The sequence below is a fragment of the Capricornis sumatraensis genome, chromosome 11 (assembly GCF_032405125.1).
Source record: "Capricornis sumatraensis isolate serow.1 chromosome 11, serow.2, whole genome shotgun sequence".
Taxonomy (NCBI): domain Eukaryota; kingdom Metazoa; phylum Chordata; class Mammalia; order Artiodactyla; family Bovidae; genus Capricornis; species Capricornis sumatraensis.
Window position 1 is genome coordinate 84,400,356 of NC_091079.1, and position 20,856 is coordinate 84,421,211.

The 20,856-nt window shown below is 37.6% G+C and overlaps 1 protein-coding gene across 1 annotated transcript in view; it reads left to right on the forward strand.

Annotated features, from left to right (window-relative positions):
• Positions 1-20,856, forward strand: part of STK3 (serine/threonine kinase 3) — a 311,659-nt gene that overhangs the window by 65,039 nt on the left and 225,764 nt on the right. The window contains exon 4 of the mRNA XM_068983496.1: positions 6,222-6,336. Coding sequence (XP_068839597.1) covers positions 6,222-6,336 — 115 coding nt within the window. The remainder of the gene's footprint in view (positions 1-6,221; positions 6,337-20,856) is intronic.

Below are 20,856 nucleotides of genomic sequence, written 5' to 3' on the forward strand. Positions count from 1 at the left end.
CCTTCTCCTCCTGCCCCCAATCTCTCCCACCACCAGAGGCTTTTCCAATGAGTCAACCCTTTGCATGAGGTGGCCAAAGTACTGGAGCTTCAGCTTTAGCGTCATTCTTTCCAAAGAAATCCCAGGGTTGATCTCCTTCAGAATGGACTGGTTGGATCTCCTTGCAGTCCAAGGGACCCTCAAGAGTCTTCACCAACACCACAGTTCAAAAGCATCAATTCTTTGGCTCTCAGCCTTCTTCACAGTCCAACTCTCACATTCATACATGACCACAGGAAAAACCATAGCCTTGACTAGACGGACCTTAGTCGGCAAAGTAATGTCTCTGCTTGTGAATATACTATCTAGGTTGGCCATAACTTTTCTTCCAAGGAGGAAGCGTCTTTTAATTTCATGGCTGCAGTCACCATCTGCAGTGATTTTGGAGCCCCCCAAAATAATGTCTGACACTGTTTCTACTGTTTCCCCATCTATTTCCCATGAAGTGATGGGACCAGATGCCATGATCCTCGTTTTCTGAATGTTGAGCTTTAAGCCAACTTTTCACTCTCCTCTTTCACTTTCATCAAGAGGCTTTTTAGCTCCTCTTCACTTTCTGCCATAAGGGTGGTGTCATCTGTATATCTGAGGTTATTGATATTTCTCCCAGCAATCTTGATTCCAGCTTGTGCTTCTTCCAGCCCAGCGTTTCTCATGATGTACTCTGCATAGAAGTTAAATAAGCAGGGTGACAATATACAGCCTTGATGTATTCCTTTTTGTATTTGGAACCATTCTGTTGTTCCCTGTCCAGTTCTAACTGTTGCTTCCTGACCTGCATACAGATTTCTCAAGAGGCAGGTTAGGTGGTCTGGTATTCCCATCTCTTTTAGAATTTTCCATAGTTTATTGTGATCCACACAGTCAAAGGCTTTGGCATAGTCAATAAAGCAGAAATAGATGTTTTTCTGGAACTCTCTTACTTTTTCCATGATCCAGCGGATGTTGGCAATTTGATCTCTGGTTCCTCTGCCTTTTCTGAATCCAGCTTGAACATCAGGGAGTTCACGGATCACGTATTGCTGAAGCCTGGCTTGGAGAATTTTGAGCATTACTTTACTAGCATGTGAGATGAGTGCAATTGTGCGGTAGTTTGAGCATTCTTTGTCATTGCCTTTGTTTGGAATTGGAATGAAAACTGACCTTTTCCAGTCCTGTGGCCACTGCTGAGTTTTCCAAATTTGCTGGCATATTGAGTGCAGCACTTTCACAGCACCATCTTTCAGGATTTGAAACAGCTCAACTGGAATTCCATCACCTCCACTAGCTTTGTTCGTAGTGATGGCTTTCTAAGGCCCACTTGACTTCACATTCCAAGATGTCTGGCTCTAGATTAGTGATCATATCATCATGATTATCTGGGTCATGAAGATCTTTTTTGTACAGTTCTTCTGTGTATTCTTGCCACCGCTTCTTAATATCTTCTGCTTCTGTTAGGTCCAGACCATTTCTGTCCTTTATCGAGCCCATCTTTGCATGAAATGTTCCCTTGGTATCTCTAATTTTCTTGAAGAGATCTCTAGTCTTTCCCATTCTGTTGTGATTCATACAGCCTGGCATTTCCCATGACGTACTCTGCATATAAGTTATTAAATAAGCAGGGTGACAATATACAGTCTTGACGTACTGCTTTGTCGATTTTGAGCTAGTCTGTTGTTCCCTGTCTGGTTTTAACTGTTGCTTCTTGTCCTGCATACAGGTTTCTCAGGAGGCGGGTAAAGTGGCCTGGTATTCTCATCTCTATAAGAATATTCCACGGTTGGTTGTGATCCACACTGTCAAAGGCTTCAATATAGTCAATGAAGCAGAAGTAGATGTTTTTCTGGAATCCCCTTACTTTTTCTAAGACCCATCGGATGTTGGCAATTTGATATCTGGTTCCTCTGGCTTTTTGTAAATACAGCTTGTGCATTTGCAGGTTCTCAGTTCACATACTGTTGAAGCCTAGCTTGAAGCATTTTGAGCATAATCTTGCTAGTGTGTGAAATGAGGGTAATTATGGGGTAGTTTGAACATTCTTTGGCATTGCCCTACTTTGGGATTGGAATGAAAACCTGACCTTTTCCAGTCCTATGACCATTGCTGAGTTTTCCAAATCTGCTGGCATCTTGAGTGCAGCACTTTCACAGCGTTGTCTTTTAGAATTTGAAATAGGTCAGCTGGAATTCCGTCACCTCCACTCGCTTTCGTGGTAATGCTTTCTAAGGCATTCTGAATCCAAGATGGTAGAGTAGAAGGATGTGGGCTCATCTTCTGGGAGAACAGCAAAATCGAAACAAATAGGTTTAGGATTGGCTGGACTGAATAATTTCATTGTGCTGGAGGCTGTCCCTAGTTGTCTGGTATATGGCTCTAGGGTGATTAGGGCTGGGGAGTAGTAGCTCTGGAGGCGGTTGAGAGAATGTACTCCAGATTGGCTTGTTAGCATATGTAAGGTCTGCTCACTGTAATTACCTAGCCTGAGAGGAACAGTGGAGGCATTGTCAGTAGGTCGCAGATGTCACACTGGTACAAATACAGAAAATAAAATGATATGGTTAATACAGTGTCTGGCAACAGAAAATTCTAACTGGTCTACCCATGTGCATGTTTACTTTCCTACAATCCAGGTTTGAAACAACAGCAGAGGAATCTTAAAAGTATAAATCATAAGCGTAAAAAGAAAGTATAAATTAGATCATGTCTTTCCTCTGCTTAAAATTCTTCTCTTGCATATCTGTTAAGGCCCAGTTTCCTTTCTTTGGTTTTGAGGCCCTTCCTCATTAGCTCCTACCTCCATCTGTGTTCTACTTTATTTTTCACTCACTTTATTTTAGGTACACTGATCCCTTGACAATAATTTGGTCCTTTTCTCCTCAGGGCCTTTGTATAGACAGTTTTTGGTACCAGAATGCTCTTTATAACTGATTAACTTCTAGCTAACCTTTGACACTAGCTTAAATGTTATTACTTTAGGGAGGCCCGAATTAGGTCCCTTCTGGTAATTTTTTTGGGATTGTTAATTTGTTTACCTATTCATTGCTTTTGTATGAGTAATATAAGAAGGGAAGTACTGGGGATAAAACACAAAGCAAGGATGATCATTATTACATATAAACTTTGGAGTTTAAGCACTTCTTTTTTTTTCCAAATGTAATTTATAATCCACAGAAATCAATGGAGGGAGAATATTTTGTTGTTAAAAGTTTACCCATGTCTAAAAGGTTTTCATATATTCCAGTGCTTCCCAAGGCAGGGGCTACCGTAGAAAGTGTGTGAAAGTGAAAGTCACTCAGTCGTGTCTGACTCTTTGCAACCCCATGATCTATACAGTCCATGGAATTCTCCAGGCCAGAATACTTACTGGACTGGGTATATGTTCTCTTCTCAAGAGGATCTTCCCAATCCAGGGATTGAACCCAGGTCTCCTGCATTGCAGGTAGATTCTTTACCAGCTGAACCACCAGGGAAGCCCTCATGTTACTTATCAGTGAGCAGTTATGGAGGATCAGGGGCTCAGACTCTCCCCTACAGCTTCCTTTGCACTATTCCATTCTTTCACATGAACTAGGGACAGTTTTACTAGCAGAAATAATGACTGCAAAATAAAGTCTCATCCAGTTTGTCTCATAGCACTCCTTTTCTTACCACAGTTAGTAATCATATTTATTTGTTGGTTTGCTTCTGGAATACCGGAGTATCTCAGGCTACTTTGTGCTGTAGGAGAGGCAGAATTGTGTCTGTCTGGTTTATGTGATCTGATGCTTGGCTTGAGTTGAGGGTCAGTGAATGAATGCCGAGATGAATGATAGAAACTGGATTTGAGTATGTGTCCTTAAGGTGGCTGTTTCTATCTGCTTAAATATTTTTTCTAGGTTAAAATTATTGAGGCCAATTTTAATGATGTAGAATTGTTGGACTTTGGTCCATCTGACTGACTGTATTGGAATGGGCCACTTGAAGAGAATTTTACCTTTCCCCAAAGGTGTTGCCTTGACTTATCCCTTAAGAGATGGAGCTGCCGTTTTAGGTTTCTGTCCAGTTTAGAATCTCTAGTTTTTGTAGGGACTGTCAATCCTACCCTTAGAGTTGCTGATTTCTTAGTGTAGATTGCAAGATAAAATATATATTTTCTGTGTGCTTTTCAGTGAACATAATCTTGACTGCATTGTAAAGTTAACACTTTTCAAGATTGTGAAAAAGAAATTAATATTTAAAGAAGTTCTCTGAAGGATATGCTGTCTATCTTCTGGAGTGAGGCTTGACTATGGGTGTATATCAAAGTCACCTGTAGAGGTTTTAAGAGCCCTATTTAGTTAGAAGCTCTAAGGTGTGGGACCTGGGTCACAGGTGATTCTGATGTACAGCCAGGTATAAGAGCAGTAGTTCCTATGAAAGTTTCTACGCAGGCAGTCATACCCCAAGGAAGCGTATGTCAAGAATGCTTTTTTGTGTTTCCCATCAGTTAAAGTTCTGGCTCTGTAGTTTAGATTCATTTGTGAAGAAGTGCTTTTGAATGTTTTAGTGAATATTTATGAACTCTTAGTAATACTTCCCAGTCCCTCCACCTAGCAGAGGTAGACCCTGAAAGGTCTTGTATGTGATGTGAAGCAGTTCTTTTTCCCTTTGGTAATGGAGAGTCATTGGAGGTTTTTTAAAATCAGGAAGGCAACATGGTTAGCTTTTACTTTTGTTTTAAAGGAAAGTTGCCTGTCAACTATATGGAACATAGATTAGAATGGGGGAGAAAACTTCAAGGAGACCAAAGTAAGTCTGTGCAAGAGAGAATGAGGAGCAGTAGGGATAAAATGGGACTGAAGTCTAGCCCTGTAGGTGCCTGTTTCAGTTTAAGCTCCAACCAGTCAGCTCTACCCTTGACTTCAAGACAGCTAAGGCTTTACTGAGAAGTCTTTCCCTGACCGAATTCTCTTAATCTGTTCTTTTGATAGGTTTTTTATGTTGTATTTTATAGTACTTTCCATTCTATATTGTTCTGTTTTTCTTATTTGATTCCTGTGTCTTATTTATCTTACACTGATGCCACTTTTCATGATAGAAATAGCTGTTGAATAAGTTGTCCCCCAAACACGTCATCCTTGGTTTTTTCCCCTTCTGTTTTTGTGCCTTTGCTCATGGTCTTTATCTTTTCCAAATGTTCTTGTTTCTCTTCTACACCCATATCTTGAAGTTTTAACGTTTTTTCCCCCCCATAATTCAAATCCCACCATTTCTGCAAAGTCCTCTAGCGTGATTCTTCCATGGTCACTTCCACCTTTGGGCTCTTGTAGTATTTAAGCTGTGTACTCCTTTATGCTTCCTTATATTTTTTCATATTTTTATTTAGTCTGTGAATGTTGATATTCTGCCTTTTTGAGTTGGACAGGATATTTTACACATCACTGTACCTAGCATATCTTAATAATTGATGGTCATTTGCCCCATGCTGCTGCTGCTACTGCTAAGTCGCTTCAGTCGTGTCCGACTCTGTGCGACCCCATTGACAGCAGCCCACCAGGCTCCGCCATGCCTGGGATTCTCCAGGCAAGAACACAGGAGTGGGTTGCCGTTTCCTTCTGCAGTGCATGAAAGTGAAAAGGGAAAGTGAAGTTGCCCCATTCTGAGTCTTCCTAAAAGCAACTTGGCTATAAACATAGTTTATTTTACTCTAAAAAACCTAAGACCTCATCTCAGAAATATCTTAAATTGTCAGTAACTTTAATTATCTGAATTTAAAGCAAAAAAAATTATTATTATTCTTCTCTAGGATTTTAAAGGTCAGAATAAAAGAGAATTAAAAAAATTTGGGGGGCCTTATTGAAATACAAAGTTGAGTGTTAATATTTGACTGGATATAAAATCCTTTAAAGTCTTATGTTTAAAATGCTTTAATTAAAGTAAAATATTTTCATTTGTTCCTTAGGTTAAATAGTGTGTCTTTTGCGAAAACAAAGCTTTATTTTCTTGGGAATCACTCAGAACATTTGGACCTCCTCTGATTTGTAATCCTGTTAAATTTCATCTATGAATTAAAGCCTAATTATACATAGTTGGTGTATCCTACATAGAGACAATTCCATGTATAATAGTTTACTCATTAAGTTTACTTATTGGAACATTATGAAATGCTGAAAATACTTTGCATTGGTATTAAGAAATAATTTTCTTTGAGAATTAACTGAACTTAATTGTCTATTTTTCTTTAGCCCATACGTTGTAAAATACTATGGCAGTTACTTTAAGAACACAGACCTCTGGATTGTTATGGAGTACTGTGGAGCTGGCTCTGTCTCAGACATAATTAGATTACGAAACAAAACAGTAAGTATTTTAAAATTGTTTTGCCAATCTCATTTCTAAAGTTTCATATTTTAGAAGCTGACTGTATAGTGTTTTGTTACAAGGAAAATATTAGTGTGAAAAAAGAAAAGACTTCACAGTGTAAAAGGATCTAGTATGAGGTGTGAGAATTAGTCACAGATCTTTGTGTGGCAAATACAGGAGTCATATGATTGTTTAATTTATTTATTAGGATAATTTTTGGTTTAGTCACTGAGAAACCACCACGGCACTCCTCTTCTTCATCTGGAATCAGTGTTGCATTTTCTTTATTAACTTGAGTTCAGTAAGTTATGGCTAGAGTTTTATTTTTGTAGTATTTATGGTGTTTCTTTATCATAAGTTTTTTTGCATTATAACCTATGGTTGATAAACAGTTGAAGTATTATGTTTCTGAATCTTAAAAATAACTGAAGAACAATTTTTGTCTTATTTCCCCAAATATCTCAGGATGTTTGAAATTAATAGAGCTCAATTATAATTTTTTTTTGTTAAATTCAGCTTAGTGAGAATGTGTTATTTAATGATAAATTTTATGGCTATGTTTTAACCCTAAGTAAAAGAGCTATTTACAAAATTGTTTACTTTAGCCTAGCAATGCACCTAGTTAACTCGGATAATTTACAAGACCAAAGTGACCTTTTTAAAATCTGTGAATGACTAAGAATAATAAATCAGTGAAATAATTTGTAATTCTGTAAAACAGTATCCCAGTAACTACATGTCATTATTACATGTTGTCAGACATGTTTCAGTAAAATACATTCGGAAAAATACTTAACTACTTGAGTCAGTTTGTGGTTAACCAGAATCATTTTAAAGTTTGATTGGGGAAGTACATTGTAAGTTTATCCTACTAATTTTTTTTTTCTGTTAGAGAAAATAAAGTAAATAGGTTTTCTTTTAAATGAAGTGAAACAGAAGTTAGAATAATCCCTGTTTTGACAGAATGGATTAAGTGATTTGTGACATTCTAATTATATATTTTAGAATTTCTATGGTGCTTAACTAACATTTATGTAAATCAGATGACTCCTGAATGGCAGAACAATGCTTTAATTGAAAATAATTATACTCCAGTTAGGGAAGTGTTTTAAAACCATTTCAGGGCTAAACTCAGGGCATTTGGTATTTAAAGTTACTGAGTAGAAATACGGAGTAATACTGTATGAAATGGAAAATCTATATATTTTAAATGTTAATGTTACCATTTTGAGTCCATAGGAAGAATACAGCCTTTTATGTATTCTAAGTATCCAAAAATACTTTATTTCTGTGGTTAATAAATAGAAACCATGAAGGCATACTATAGTTCTAAAAGGTAGATTTGGATGGGATAATTATTCTCAGGTATCTCCATCACCAATTATCAAAGGAAGGATTTTACCCTATTTGCACTTTTTTTTAGAAGGCAGATTCCACCTAACATGTTTGGAGATTTGAAATAGTCTAATTATTATTCTCACAAGTTGGTTTTCCTTGGGCCTGGGGAAGTGTGGAAGGGTCTGATTCCCAAATACAAAAAGGAATCCAGAACTGCATGAGATGGCTCAGGAGCTGTACATATGTTCTTTCTTGAGAGCAGCTCCTGTTAAATCTCAAAAATATTCTGTACTGCTTATGCTACTTTTCCTTCATTTATGTATTATTTTTAAAAAGTACCATTGTTATGAAGGTTGGCAGTGTGGGGGATAGTTATCATCCTGTTTAATATTTGATTTTTTTTAGGAATGTTCACTGGAATGATAATCTTGATTGTTTGAATTTCAGAGGCATGGCTTTCAAAAAATGTGACAAGTGAAACAGTTGTCCTTGACCTGTTAACACTCACTCCAGTAGTTAATTGTTTTCATCGTCACAGAACAATCAGTCTTTTCCTAAGAGTACAGAAAATTTTCTTTTAGGCTTTATATGCTGTTTGGGTTTTTGTTACGTGCTTTGTTGTTTCTTATAATTCTGTGTACATTTTAAACAGCACAAGGCTGTTTAAATAATAATTCTTATTACTTTTGATGGTGTTTAAATTTATACTGTTTTTGCTCTTTATTCTTTTTTTGCATTTCTCAGTTGCCTGAACAGTGTTCTTTAGTGTTTCCTTATGATGGTAATAAAATCGCTCTCTTTTTTTTTTCTTGTATGAAAATGTTATCTCACTGTACTTTTGAATGATATATTTGCTGGGTAAAGAATTCTAGGTTGGCAGTTTCTTTTACATTTTTTATTTATTTTAAGAGGATTGACTCTTGGAAAACCACCTAAGTAACACCCTTTGTGTAGAATTATTCTTGTCTTTGAAAGAAATCTCATTAGGGATGAACTGTTCTTGATTTTCAGTTCTATTGCTATCTTTTTTTTTTTTTTTGTATTGAAATATAGCTGATTAACAATGCTGTGATAGTTCCAGGGGAACAGGTGAACAGTGAAGGGATTCACCCATTCTCCCCCAAGCCCCCCTCCCCTCCACATAACACCGAGCAGACTTTTCTATATGCTATATAGTGGATCCTTGTTGGTTATCCATTTTAAATATAGCAGTATGTACATGCCCATTCCAAACTCCCCAGCTGTCCCTTACCTGATCCTTCCTCTGCCAGCAACCATAAGCTTGTTCTCCAAGTCTGTGAGTCTTTTTCTGTTTTGCTAGTAAGTTCATTTGTATTTCTTTTTATATTCCACATATAAGAGATGTCATAGGTGCTCTTGTTTTTTTGATCAAATAGTTCTTTAAAAATTACAGATAGAGAAAAAATCTGATGAAGTTACATACCTTTAAAAAAAGTTAACAAGTTTTTAGCCTGAAGTATAAAACTGTTTGTATATTACCTCCCTCCTCTCTGTGCAGTTTTATAACTTGTTACTTCAGCTTCGCAGTAAGAATGGGTTCCTAGAATAAAGCCTGGGTTCGTGTTTTAGTGTTTCGGTATATGCCTTTGCCTCATCTGCTCCCCCACCTTTGAGTCTTTCTCCTTACCCCTGTCTTTGCCTAGTGAGTTTGTATCCATGAAGGACTAGCTCAGTTATCACCTCTTCTTTGAAACTTTCCCTTTGTTCCCAGGTAGTTTATCTGTTTGGTAATTGGTTGATTAGTGAATTAGTTAAGTATTTATTGCATATTCACTCTTACATAAGAGCACAATAAATTCTAGCTGCCATTATTTTATAATTTTTACTGTTATTATCTTACATATTTTGACTGCTGGATAGACTAAGCATCTTGTCATATGTGTATTGATTCTTTTACTTATTTTTTGTGCTTATCCTTTGCATTTTATTATTATTACTGGTAGTGGTGTTTTCTTACATTGCAGGCTTGTTTGCTAATAGTTTTATGAGTATTTCACATATCATTTTAAAAGTCAAAAAAACAGTTATCTTATTGTCAGCACAGTAAAGAAAGAATTTCAAAATCTTTCAAAATCTTTTAGAAATTTAACTTCTAAAATCTCTTTTAGAGGTTTTATGCCCTGACATTTTCTTTGGGAAATACCTGCTGCTGCTGCTGCTAAGTCAGTTCAGTCATGTCTGACTCTGTGTGACCCCATAGATGGCAGCCCACCAGGCTCCCCTGTCCCCGGGATTCTCCAGGCAAGAACACTGGAGTGGGTTGCCATTTCCTTCTCCAATGCATGAAAGTGAAAAGTGAAAGTGAAGTTGCTCACTCGTGTCCGACCCTCAGCGACCCCATGGACTGCAGCCTACCGGGCTCCTCCATCCATGGGATTTTCCAGGCAAGAGTTTTGGAGTGGGGTGCCATTGCCTTCTCCGTTGGGAAATACCTAGGAAAAGATAAAAGCATAGAATTAAATTTGAGGGTTAACTAGAGCTCTCAGTGATTGGAACTGAGCCTGAGTAGCAGAGTTTTGAGATTGGATTGTTGGCAGTTGAGCCAATAACGAATGAAAGTTTGGGTAATGATGGTAGTACTAGAGGGAGAATGAAGGTGAAACTTTGCTATATTTCAGTGGGTGATAAAAGTTTGAGTCTTCTAGTTGCATTTAGAGGAGAAATCACTATTTGGTTAGTGTTTATTGAACCTTTTGGTTTATAAGTTAATACTATATGTAAGTTAATCGATAATAAGTATATGTAAGTTAAACTCCTGATTCTGTGATCAAACCCACAACACACAACTCATGTCCTGGTATTATGTATCTTTAATAAGTGACTTTTAAAAAATAAATATTTAAAACTAGAGTTTGTTGAAACCTATATGTGGATAACCTTTCTGTGGCTATCCTGTACTTGGAAATCACATTTAATTATTAGTCAGCTTTTAGTCTTTAGGAGAAAAGTTTTAGCAGTTGCTTTCCCCTACTATAAGCCTCTCAGGGGCAGAAATTTTTATATGGTCATCGTGAAACTATTACAAGTGCCTAGAATTGCTACTGGCATCTAGCAACCTTGATAAATGTTTGTTGAACTGAAATAGGAACAATTCCATGACTGCTTCTTCTGTGAATATAGACAATCTAACTCATCTATTTAGTGTTGTATTTTTGTAGGTAAATTGTAATTTTCATAGCTACTGCTATTCAGTATTAATGATGTGGGTTATTGAACAGATATGATCATATACCAAACAAAGTACATGTGCTTACCAGTAACCTATGAAAGTGTGAAATAACAGGATGTGTCGTGTTAGTTCCCTGATTTTTATAGAAGTTATATTTATGTAAATTAACCTTTTTGCTTATTTTTGCAAATGTATATCCCAATAACTCAAACCATAGGCCTCATTTGGCTGATGAAAAAGAAATATGCCTTTTGTTGTTATTACTGGAAGTTAATGTAATCATTCCAGGTTTTTTTTTAGTGTTTACAAGTTTAAAAAGAATAAAAAGTCCAGTAATTATGGGAATAAATAAAATATTTATGGCAATAATTTTGAAGGTTTTCTTGTGAGGACATTTAAAAAACCAATATATTTTATGTTAAATGCATTTAGCCTCTGAACATTTATGCATTTCAAGTATTTATGCATTTATGCAAAGTAAGAATAGACAATTCTGTGAAATTGAAGCTTTTTAAATATAGATTATATATTTGATTAGAGGCTTTCAAAATGATCTTTACATAATTGTTAAGCTATGCATTGACATATGGAAGAAATAGAGTCTACATCTTAGATGTTTGTTGTGTATTTGGAAATGTTCTAAGAAAAGGCCTAAGGTTGGTCTCTCCCACTCTGACTCAGCTGTTTATTTGACCACTTATTTTAATTCAACCTAGCACTTTGGATTTTAGTTTTGGTTTAACAGAAACTAGTTTTATAATCTGGGTCTTCAGCTTCCTCATCTATTAAATAATAATTAGCATTGGTACAGTGCTTTGCATTTTACTTGGCAGTTTTATTTACATTTTGGCTGAATGGAAAGGTTCAAAATACATTTATTGATCTGGGCCCGGTGCTGTGTGTTAGAGGTACAAATAATTCTTAAGAAATGTTCCTGTTGTTGCATTGTTTGCGGACTGGTTAAGGTAATGCATATGTACAAAGCTAAATTCGATTCTGTAAAGAGTTGGAGTTCTTTAGGGAAAGTACAAGGCAAGCGCTTAGCCTAACATGGAATTTCAGGGAAAGCTTCATAGGAGAGAGAAGCGTTTAACATGATCTTGGAAGAGGACTCATCTGTCACTGGAGTCAGGCTCCACAGGGGCAGGGTCTTGTCTTCTTTGTTGCCTGCTCTGTCCTGCTCCTCGGACAGTGCCTGATGTGTAGGATGCTGAGTAAATATTTGTTGTATGTGTAAATGCATGAATGAATGACTCAGAGAAGAGAGGGCAAAGGACATCTTGGAAGAGGAAACAGTGATATACTAGAATTATATTTTCATCTTTAAAAGTCCAGTGTCATGTTCCTTGATCACCTGAAGGAAAATGTTCCCAGCATCTTGTTTAAATGGGTTTACTTTCCTCACACTTAATTGCTCAAAATCATTGTCATGTATTAGTTTGATGGATCTATGCTGCTGCTGCTGCTGCTGCTGCTAAGACCCTTCAGTCGTGTCCGACTCTGTGCGACCCCATAGACGGCAGCCCACCAGGCTCCCCCATCCCTGGGATTCTCCAGGCAAGAACACTGGAGTGGGTTGCCATTTCCTCCTCCAGTGCATGAAAGTGAAAAGTGAAAGTGAAGTCGCTCAGTCATATCCGACTCTTAGCAACCCCATGGACTGCAGCCTACCGGGCTCCTCCATCCATGGGATTTTCTAGGCAAGAGTACTGGAGTGGGTTGCCATTGCCTTCTCTGGGATCTATGCTAGGACCGTGATTTTTTGTCCCCCCCCCACCCTTTTTTATCATGTTGGAAGAAGTAGCATATGCCATCTTTATCATTTCACTAATGTTTTCTAGCTTCTTACTCATTTTATCTACTTCCTGGAGTTTATTTGATTCTTGAGAACACATTCTTTGGGTCTTCCTGATTTCTTGTTCTCATGTGGACTCATTGCTTTTTAGGTCTGCTGTACAGCTGCAGTCCTGGAATTTCTTTTCACTGGACTCCTGGGTTACTGTCACCATTTTCTTGTGTATTTCCTATTTCCTTGGCTTTTCACTCTTGTTCTGTGTTTTTCCTAAACTATCTTCTTCAGGATACAAAATTAAGAGATCAACTACTTGAGTCCTTCTGTGTCTGAAACTGCTTTTATTTTGCTTTCAAACTTGGTTGATAGTAGCCTATGTAGAATTTTACATTGAAACTGAGTTTCTCTCAGAGCTCTGGTAGCTTTCCTGTATTATCTCCTAGCAGCCAGTGTTGCTAATGTTCTAGATGGCTAATGCCTGTCAGAGTCTTATTCATTTGTAGGTTTCCTCCCACCTCACAACTTTTTAGACTTTTTCCTTTATTCTTATGTCTCTGATGTTGAATAAGGATCAGGATATTTCATGAGGATGTGCCTAAGTATGAGTCCTTTTTATTAGTTATGCTTAGCACTCAGTAGTTGCTTTCAGATAAAAACTTCTTTCTTTGGCTTTGGAAAAATTTCTTTGATAATTTCTCCCCTATAATCTCCTGAATTTTATTCTTTTTTTTTTTTTCTCCCAGGTTTTCTGTCTCCTTTTGTTTTTCTTTTTCTACTTTATTTTCTGACTCTCCTAACTGAACTTTTTATTTCAGCAGTTATATTTTAATTTATAAGAACTCTTTTGTTTTTGGTTATTTCTTTTTTGCAACATCTTGATGCTTGAGACATGGATGTATGATCTTTCCTAATCACTCTAAGAAAAATAAGTTTTGAAAAAAGTTGTTTTCTGTTTCCTGAATCATCTCTATTTCTGCTGAGGTTATTGCTTCACTTGCTTGACCCTGGTCTTCCCCATGGCAGGATGACCGCCAGAAAGGCTGACTAGCTCTCATTGGAAACACTGGGATGATGCTTTTTGCCTGGCAGGTATAATGTTAAGATGAACTGATTGGTATCTGGCTTGAGGAGGAAGTGCCTAGAGAGGTGGTTTGTTCAGTTTCTTTAGCCATTCCCCTCCCCTGCCTTTTCTGGGACCTGGGGGTGAATACCAGGATGCATGTAATCTCTGTATAAAGTAGGCCTGAGGAGCTCACTCTTGTTCTGTTTTCTTTTTGTCACTTCCTGGGGAAAAGCTAGCCTACCTTTCCCATTTCTCTTCTCTGTCCTACCCTCTCTACCTGGTGGTTCTAACTTGAACCCTCTTGGTGTTTACTTGTTAATCACCCCTTCTTGCCTGCTCTTGCCTGTGAACTCTTCATAGAAATGCTTCCAAATTTATTATACTCTCCTGTGCTGATTCTTTTATCAGTTTATTTATTAAATTTTTTTTTCTCTCAGTTTAATGGGAATTTAGAAGGCCGAAAGACAGAGAACTAAACAAATTGCAAATTCAGGTTGGTTTTTGAAACTGAATCAGTGGTATGTTCTCTCCCCCTTCCTACCCACCTCCCTATCGATACTGTCATACCCTTAGGTGTTTAATACAGCTACTTTGAGGAGTACAATTTGATGCTGTGTTGTCAAGTTGAATATGAAAGCGCCATGGGCTCCATCCAGTGGATGGATCTCCTTTTCTGTCTGTACCTTAAGAGAAACCCTAACACGACTGAATGGTGAGAAGTGTCCCAGACTGTTGTCACGACAAAAAGTTAGGAGCAAACTTAAATGTTGATGAGCACCAGACCCTGGACGAGAGAATTGCTGCTGTTCTTTCAGGCTCCATAGTTTTGCAGCTCCTTGGTGAAGGCAAACTGAGAGTAGCATTCTGGTTGGAACCTCTCAGAGCACCCGTCCCCCAATGTGCAGGTGAAAATGCCGTTAAAATACCAAGTAAACTTTGTGTCTAAAAACACAGTACATGTCCAGTTTGGTGTATGAGAGAAATTCTTTCAGTGTCTGCTTCTACCAGAATGAACTATATTTCTGTGATTGGGTGGGAGTGGGGGAGGGGGCATTGAGGGAACACAAAATAATGGAGAGGAAGTTCCAGACTGAAGAAGCAGTTCCTAAGTTGTCTGTATGTGTATTTTCCTGAAGGCTTGTGGTGGACTTGTTATAATGGCAGTGATTGGGAAAGTCAGGTTTATTTAGGCATCACTTGAGAAGTGTGAAGGACACACTTTTTGGTGTTAACTTTTTGGTAAATTCTTACTGTTAGTGTTATGGCAGTGCTTCTCAACTCCAGCGAGAGACATTTGATAGGTATTTTGAGAACCATTGCTATAATACAGGTATGTGCCAGGCGTATTATATAGACTGTCGCATTTAATCCTCGTGTAAGGACTGAACAACTGTGTAAGTAAGAACAGTTATTAACCCCATTTTTTCCAGACAAGCAACTGAATCATAGAGTGGTAAAATAGATTAGAGGGAAAGAAAAGGTTGAAATTATAGCCGACTGCTGGAATCGAACTGTAAAAGTGAAAAGCATAGAGTGTAGAGCCAGACTGTCTTGGATTGTGGCTCTGCTACATACTGGTTGTATGAACTTAGGCAAGTTTCTTAGCTTTTCTGTGACTCATTTTTTCCATTTGCTAAATGGGATAAGAATACCACCCTACTTCGTTGAGTTGTTTTGAAGATTAGACATTTGTAAAGTGCTAGAAACAGTCCCAGGAGAAGGCAATGGCACCCTACTCCAGTACTCTTGCCTGGAAAATCCCATGGATGGAGGAGCCTGGTAGGCTACAGTCCATGGGTTCATGAAGAGTCGGACACGACTGAGCGACTTCAGTTTCACTTTTCACTTTTATGCATTGGAGAAGGAAATGGCAACCCACTCTAGTGTTCTTGCCTGGAGAATCCCAGGGATGGTGGGCTGCCGTCTAAGAGGTCACACAGAGTCAGACACGACTGAAGTGACTTAGCAGCAGCAGCAGCAGCAACAGTCCCTGGTACATAAAAAGTCCTATATGTATTTGGATCGATATTGTCATCATTGTCCTGCCTTCTCACTGATACGGATGGAAATGTCTTTGCATTGTGAACGTTAATCAGATGATGTGTTTGAGTAGAATAGTACAGGAGACTATGGAACCAAGTACAAAATCTTAGCATTCATCATTGGTGCCTTGAATTATTTTCAAGAGAGGTACATAAGCTCCATGAGATAGAGCTTACATTTTTAGGTACAGTGAAAGTTTGTTTAATAGAATCAGACAGTGGCTATTCAGAATATACTGGAATATTTTATTTTAGTGCCCTTAGAGTTAATGCCTTGTACATAATAGACTTTTTGATAACATGTTTGCATTTAAAAAATATATATTCTGCCTTGATGTTCATTATGTACTCTTTCAAACTTTTTTTCCCCTCAGTGAAGGCATACCAGTTTCTTACTGATTTAAGGTTTGATACTTGGAGCTTCAAAGTTGGGTATTGTTTCATGATTAATAATAGACATCTTTTTGAGATGTGTGGCTTTCTGTTGCATAAAGTTCTTTTCAGGGTTTATGTTTGCCTGTGTTATTGGGCTAATTCATGTTTGACTTCCCTAATCACTTTGTCGCATGTTCCCTCTTTGTGTAACAGATACCAGTTCATATGGGCTTTACAACTCCATATATATTGAGTGCTTTTCTGTTGTCTTCTGATCTCTTTTCCAGGAATCTTTTCATGTGGGAAAGGATTTTTAAATGTCTGCCCACTGACCATTTTCACAGTAGAGTATCAGTTCTCTTTCTCTTCAGATCAAGGGATTATAAGCAGCGAGTATATATGTATATTTACATATGGTGTAAGTAGTGAAAGCTTTCATTTTGAATCACTAGTTGTGGGACTTTGTGATAGATTATTAAATTTTTTTTTTTTTTTTTGCCAGACATCTGCAATCCAGATTTCATGAAAGAAAACCTCTCTCTGCTTTTTTGTATATAATAATCGCTAAAATATTCTAGTTATGTTTTCTAATGTACATACTTTGTATTGAGCAGATTTGTGTTTTTCTGAAAGAATCCCATAAATTTGCTTATTGTTTAAAACCTTGGCTATTTTATACCCTCAACACTCCCGTTTTTGAGGGGGATGGGATAGAGTGGTGAGGGGTGGAAGGAGTTACTGAGTTGCTCTGTTGTTTTTTCCAGTGTTTTCCTCATGTTGAATACCTAACAGCCCCATTAAATGTATGTATTATTTTCCTCAAGAAAGAAGGAGTAAGAGGGGGAGAAATTTTGATTGTAAAGCAGTTGGAATCTGAAGCTTCATGGATGTTCAGATAAAGCCTTACATGTAAGCTTAAGAATTACTTTTGAAATTTTGGTATTTTAGAAATTGCTACTTAACTCCTCAAGTTTCTCTAAACCATTGATTTTCAGCAAGAGGCTTTGGTCACCATTGTGTATTGATGTAACATGTATGTCGTAAAAACTAATAATGCTGAAACATTCGAAGAGCTCTATAAAATGAGATATCTAAATGCAGTGTTAATTTTATTTGGAGTAAACATTTATTGCCTGGGGCAGGTGGTACTCGGAAAAATGAAGGCAAAAAGGAGACTTTGCCTTCATGTTCCTTTTAAAAGACTTATTTGTTCTACTTTTCCCACCTCCAGTTATTGTAGCCCTTTTGTTTGGGGGCAGAAAATAGAAATCAGCTTCAGAGGTTTCATACTGTTAAATATCTGAAGTAACCTATAGCAGTTCTAGAGTTAATCAGTGGTTTGTGCTTTGTACAAACCTCTTTTCCAGGAACCTCCCCACTTTTTTGGTATCTACTTGAAATTTACTACATTGGTTTCAGCTCTTGGTTATAAATCATAGAAAACTCACCTCAAACTGGCTTGAGCCAAGAAGGGAATTTATTTACTAACATAACTAAAAATCTTTGCAGAGCTGGTTTCATGCATGGCTTGATTCAGAGTGAAAGGAATTACTTAGACTTGTCTCTGTTCTCATACCTCTGTTTTGATTCTGCTCTCAGACTCTTGCCTCATAGTGGCAAGACAGCTGCTTGGTTATACCTTTCCAGCAGTCTTGTACCTCACTGCTTCTGAATGGGTCAGGTGCCTTTCTCTGTGGCCACTGAAATGTGATGCAGTCTGACCCGGAGTAGGGATGGAATTGACTGCTAGAAATGTGTGGTCTGAAGATGGGAAAATAGTGATTCCCTCAAGGGAAATGAGGGTATGTTAGCAGGAGAACGGTGAATGAATGTTAGAATGACAAAAATAACAGGGATTTCTATGTATTTCTCAAACCTAAAATCAAAACTGAACGTACCAAGAATAAAACACACACACACACACACACACCCTTCTAAAATAACTTCCAAAATGAATGTTAAGTATTACAGGAGGTATCTGGTGAAATTCAGGGTTAAAACTATGGGGTCCTCAACCTTTTCTCCCCTTTGTCACAGTAAGGGACAGCTGGGATGATGTATCTCAAGGAGCCTGCTTCTGCTGGGTCAGCAATAAGTGTTCGCTCTAAGAATTCATATAAGTCTGCTTTTCAGGATTACAGATCCATGGTTTCATTTAGACCATGGTGACCTGAGCCTGGTTTTAGTTCTGGTGTCCCTGGCCCCTTCTCCTGACAAGGATTTTCTCGCCCTAAACAGGTACTGCTGTTCAGTTCTATGCTAGAATCTTAGAAGAGTGAATCCTTTTGTGTGGAAAGTAATTCTTGCTTATTTGGTGTCTCCTGTAGAGTGAGATTGAGTTCTAAGTTATTTCACACATGCTTCTTAAAAGTTCCAAGCCACAGTCTTAAAATGACCACGCACTGTAGGATCAGACCCGGAGAGTTTTTTATACCAATCACGTGCCACATCTTAACTCTGATTAAATACATCGTACGCATCACACTCCATGACATTTTTTCTAAATCTTTTGATTGAATTATAAACACTTCTTTATGATCTTTCCACATTGCAATATAGTCCCTCCAGTAGTCTTGCTCTTCTACCTTAACTAAGTAAATTAAACCTACAAAGGTATTTCCTTGGCTTCCCTAATTGGTAAGCTGCCGAGTCTTTACCTTAGTTGCTGTACTTCTTGGCATTTCTCCCAGTTCTATTTCCCTTTCATAAGTCAGGCCCACTTTCACGCACTTTATTTTTATATTGTACGTTCCTCTCCTGGCAGACTGCCTGTCACAGCCAGACCTGCCGTGAGCCCTCCCTCCCTGTCATAAGCCTGACCCCTTAGCACACTGTGACAGTGGTTATTTGGAATGATGTGGTTTAGTGGAAGGACCCTTGCATGTAGCATCAGAAGACCAGACATCAGTTCCTGGCTTGTTACATGTTAGCTCTGTGACCCCGGATACACCGTGTAACTAACTCCTTTTAACTTCAGATGCCTAATCCTAAAATGGACCTAATATCATATTACTTGCCTTACCTACCTCAGTGTTTTCTTGTGAGGAACAAAGATGATGAGTGTAAGAGCATTTTGTAACCTGCCAAGTTCTATACAAATGTAAATTGTATTTTGTTACTATTAAGGCAGAAACTTAAAAAGATAGTATTTAGTTTTTGATGATTTATCACTGACTTAAGAATTTTATATTTGTTGAAATAGTGGATATCCTGTAGTATTAGAGAAACATTAAAAGATCATTGTGTCTTATCTAGTAAAATATTATTTAATTTTAGGAAATCGAGAAATGTAAGTTAGTTTTTTTCAGAAAAATGGAAATTTAGCTCCTTAGGTAGCAAATGTAATTTTAACAGTTTTAGATGAAGCTCTTTTAAAATTGTATTGTATAATTCTTTATACCTTTAACCAAAATGTATAAATGCCTTCCATTTTAATAATATAAATAAAGGGGGAAAAAAGTAATAGGATCACATTGTAAAAATCCCAAATAGTACAGAAGAGGAATTTAGCATTTACTCACTCATCCCTCAGTTTTACTTCCTGGAGGAGATGTCAGTTACCAGTTTGTTGTGGCTTCTTCCAGTGCATGCATTTAAAAATTTTTTTAATTGAAGGATAATTTGTGGTTTTTTAAGAATCAGCCATAGGTACACCCATGTCCCCTCCCTCCCAGACCTCCTTCCCATCTCCCTCCCCACCCCACCCTTCAGCCTGTAGCAGAGCCCCTGTTTGAGTTCCCTGAGTCATACCCATTGACTATCTGTTTAACACATGGCCTTGTAAATTTCTGTTACTCTCTCCATACATCGCCTCTTCTTCCTCCTCTCCTCCTCCCATGTCCATAGGTCTCTTCTCTGTGTCTGTTTCTTCACTGCTGCCCTGAAAATAAATTCATCAGTGCCATCTCTTCAGATTCCATATATATGTCATATACGATATTTATATTTCTCTTTCTGACTTATTTCACTGTGTAATGGGCCTCTAGTTTTGTCCACCTCATTAGAACAGATTCAAATGTATTCCTTTTTATGGCTGAGTAGTATTCTGTTGTGTATATGTACCGCAGCTTCTTTATCCATTCATCTGTTGGTGGACATCTAAGTTGCTTCCATGTTCTAGCTCTTGTAAATAGTGCTGCAGTGAACATTGGGTCCATGTGTCTTTTTCAGTTTGGGTTTTCTCAGGGTATATGCTTAGGAATGGGATTGCTGGGTCATATGGTGGTTTTATTCCTAGCTATTTAAGGGGTCTCCATACCATCTTCCATAGTGGCTATATCAGTTTACATTCCCACCAGCAATGCAAGAACGTTCCCTCTTCTCCACATTGTCTCCAGGATTTATTGTTTGCAGACTTTTTGATGATGGCTATTCTGACTGGTGTGAGGTGGTATTGCATTGTAGTTTTGATTTGCACTTCTCTAATAATGAGCAATGTTGAGCATCTTTTCATGTGCTTGTTAGCCATCTGTATGTCTTCTTTGGAGAAATGTCTCTTCAGGTCCCTTTCCCACTTTTTGATTGCTCTTCTGGTATTGAGTTGTATAAGCTGCTTGTATATTTTGGAAATTAATTCTTTATCAGTTGTTTCCTTTGCTATCACTTTCTCCCATTCTGAGGGTTATCTTTTTACCTTGTTTGTAGTTTCCTTTGCTGTGCAAAAGCTTTTTAAGTTTAATTAGGTCCCACTTGTTTATTTTTGTGTTTATTTCCATTA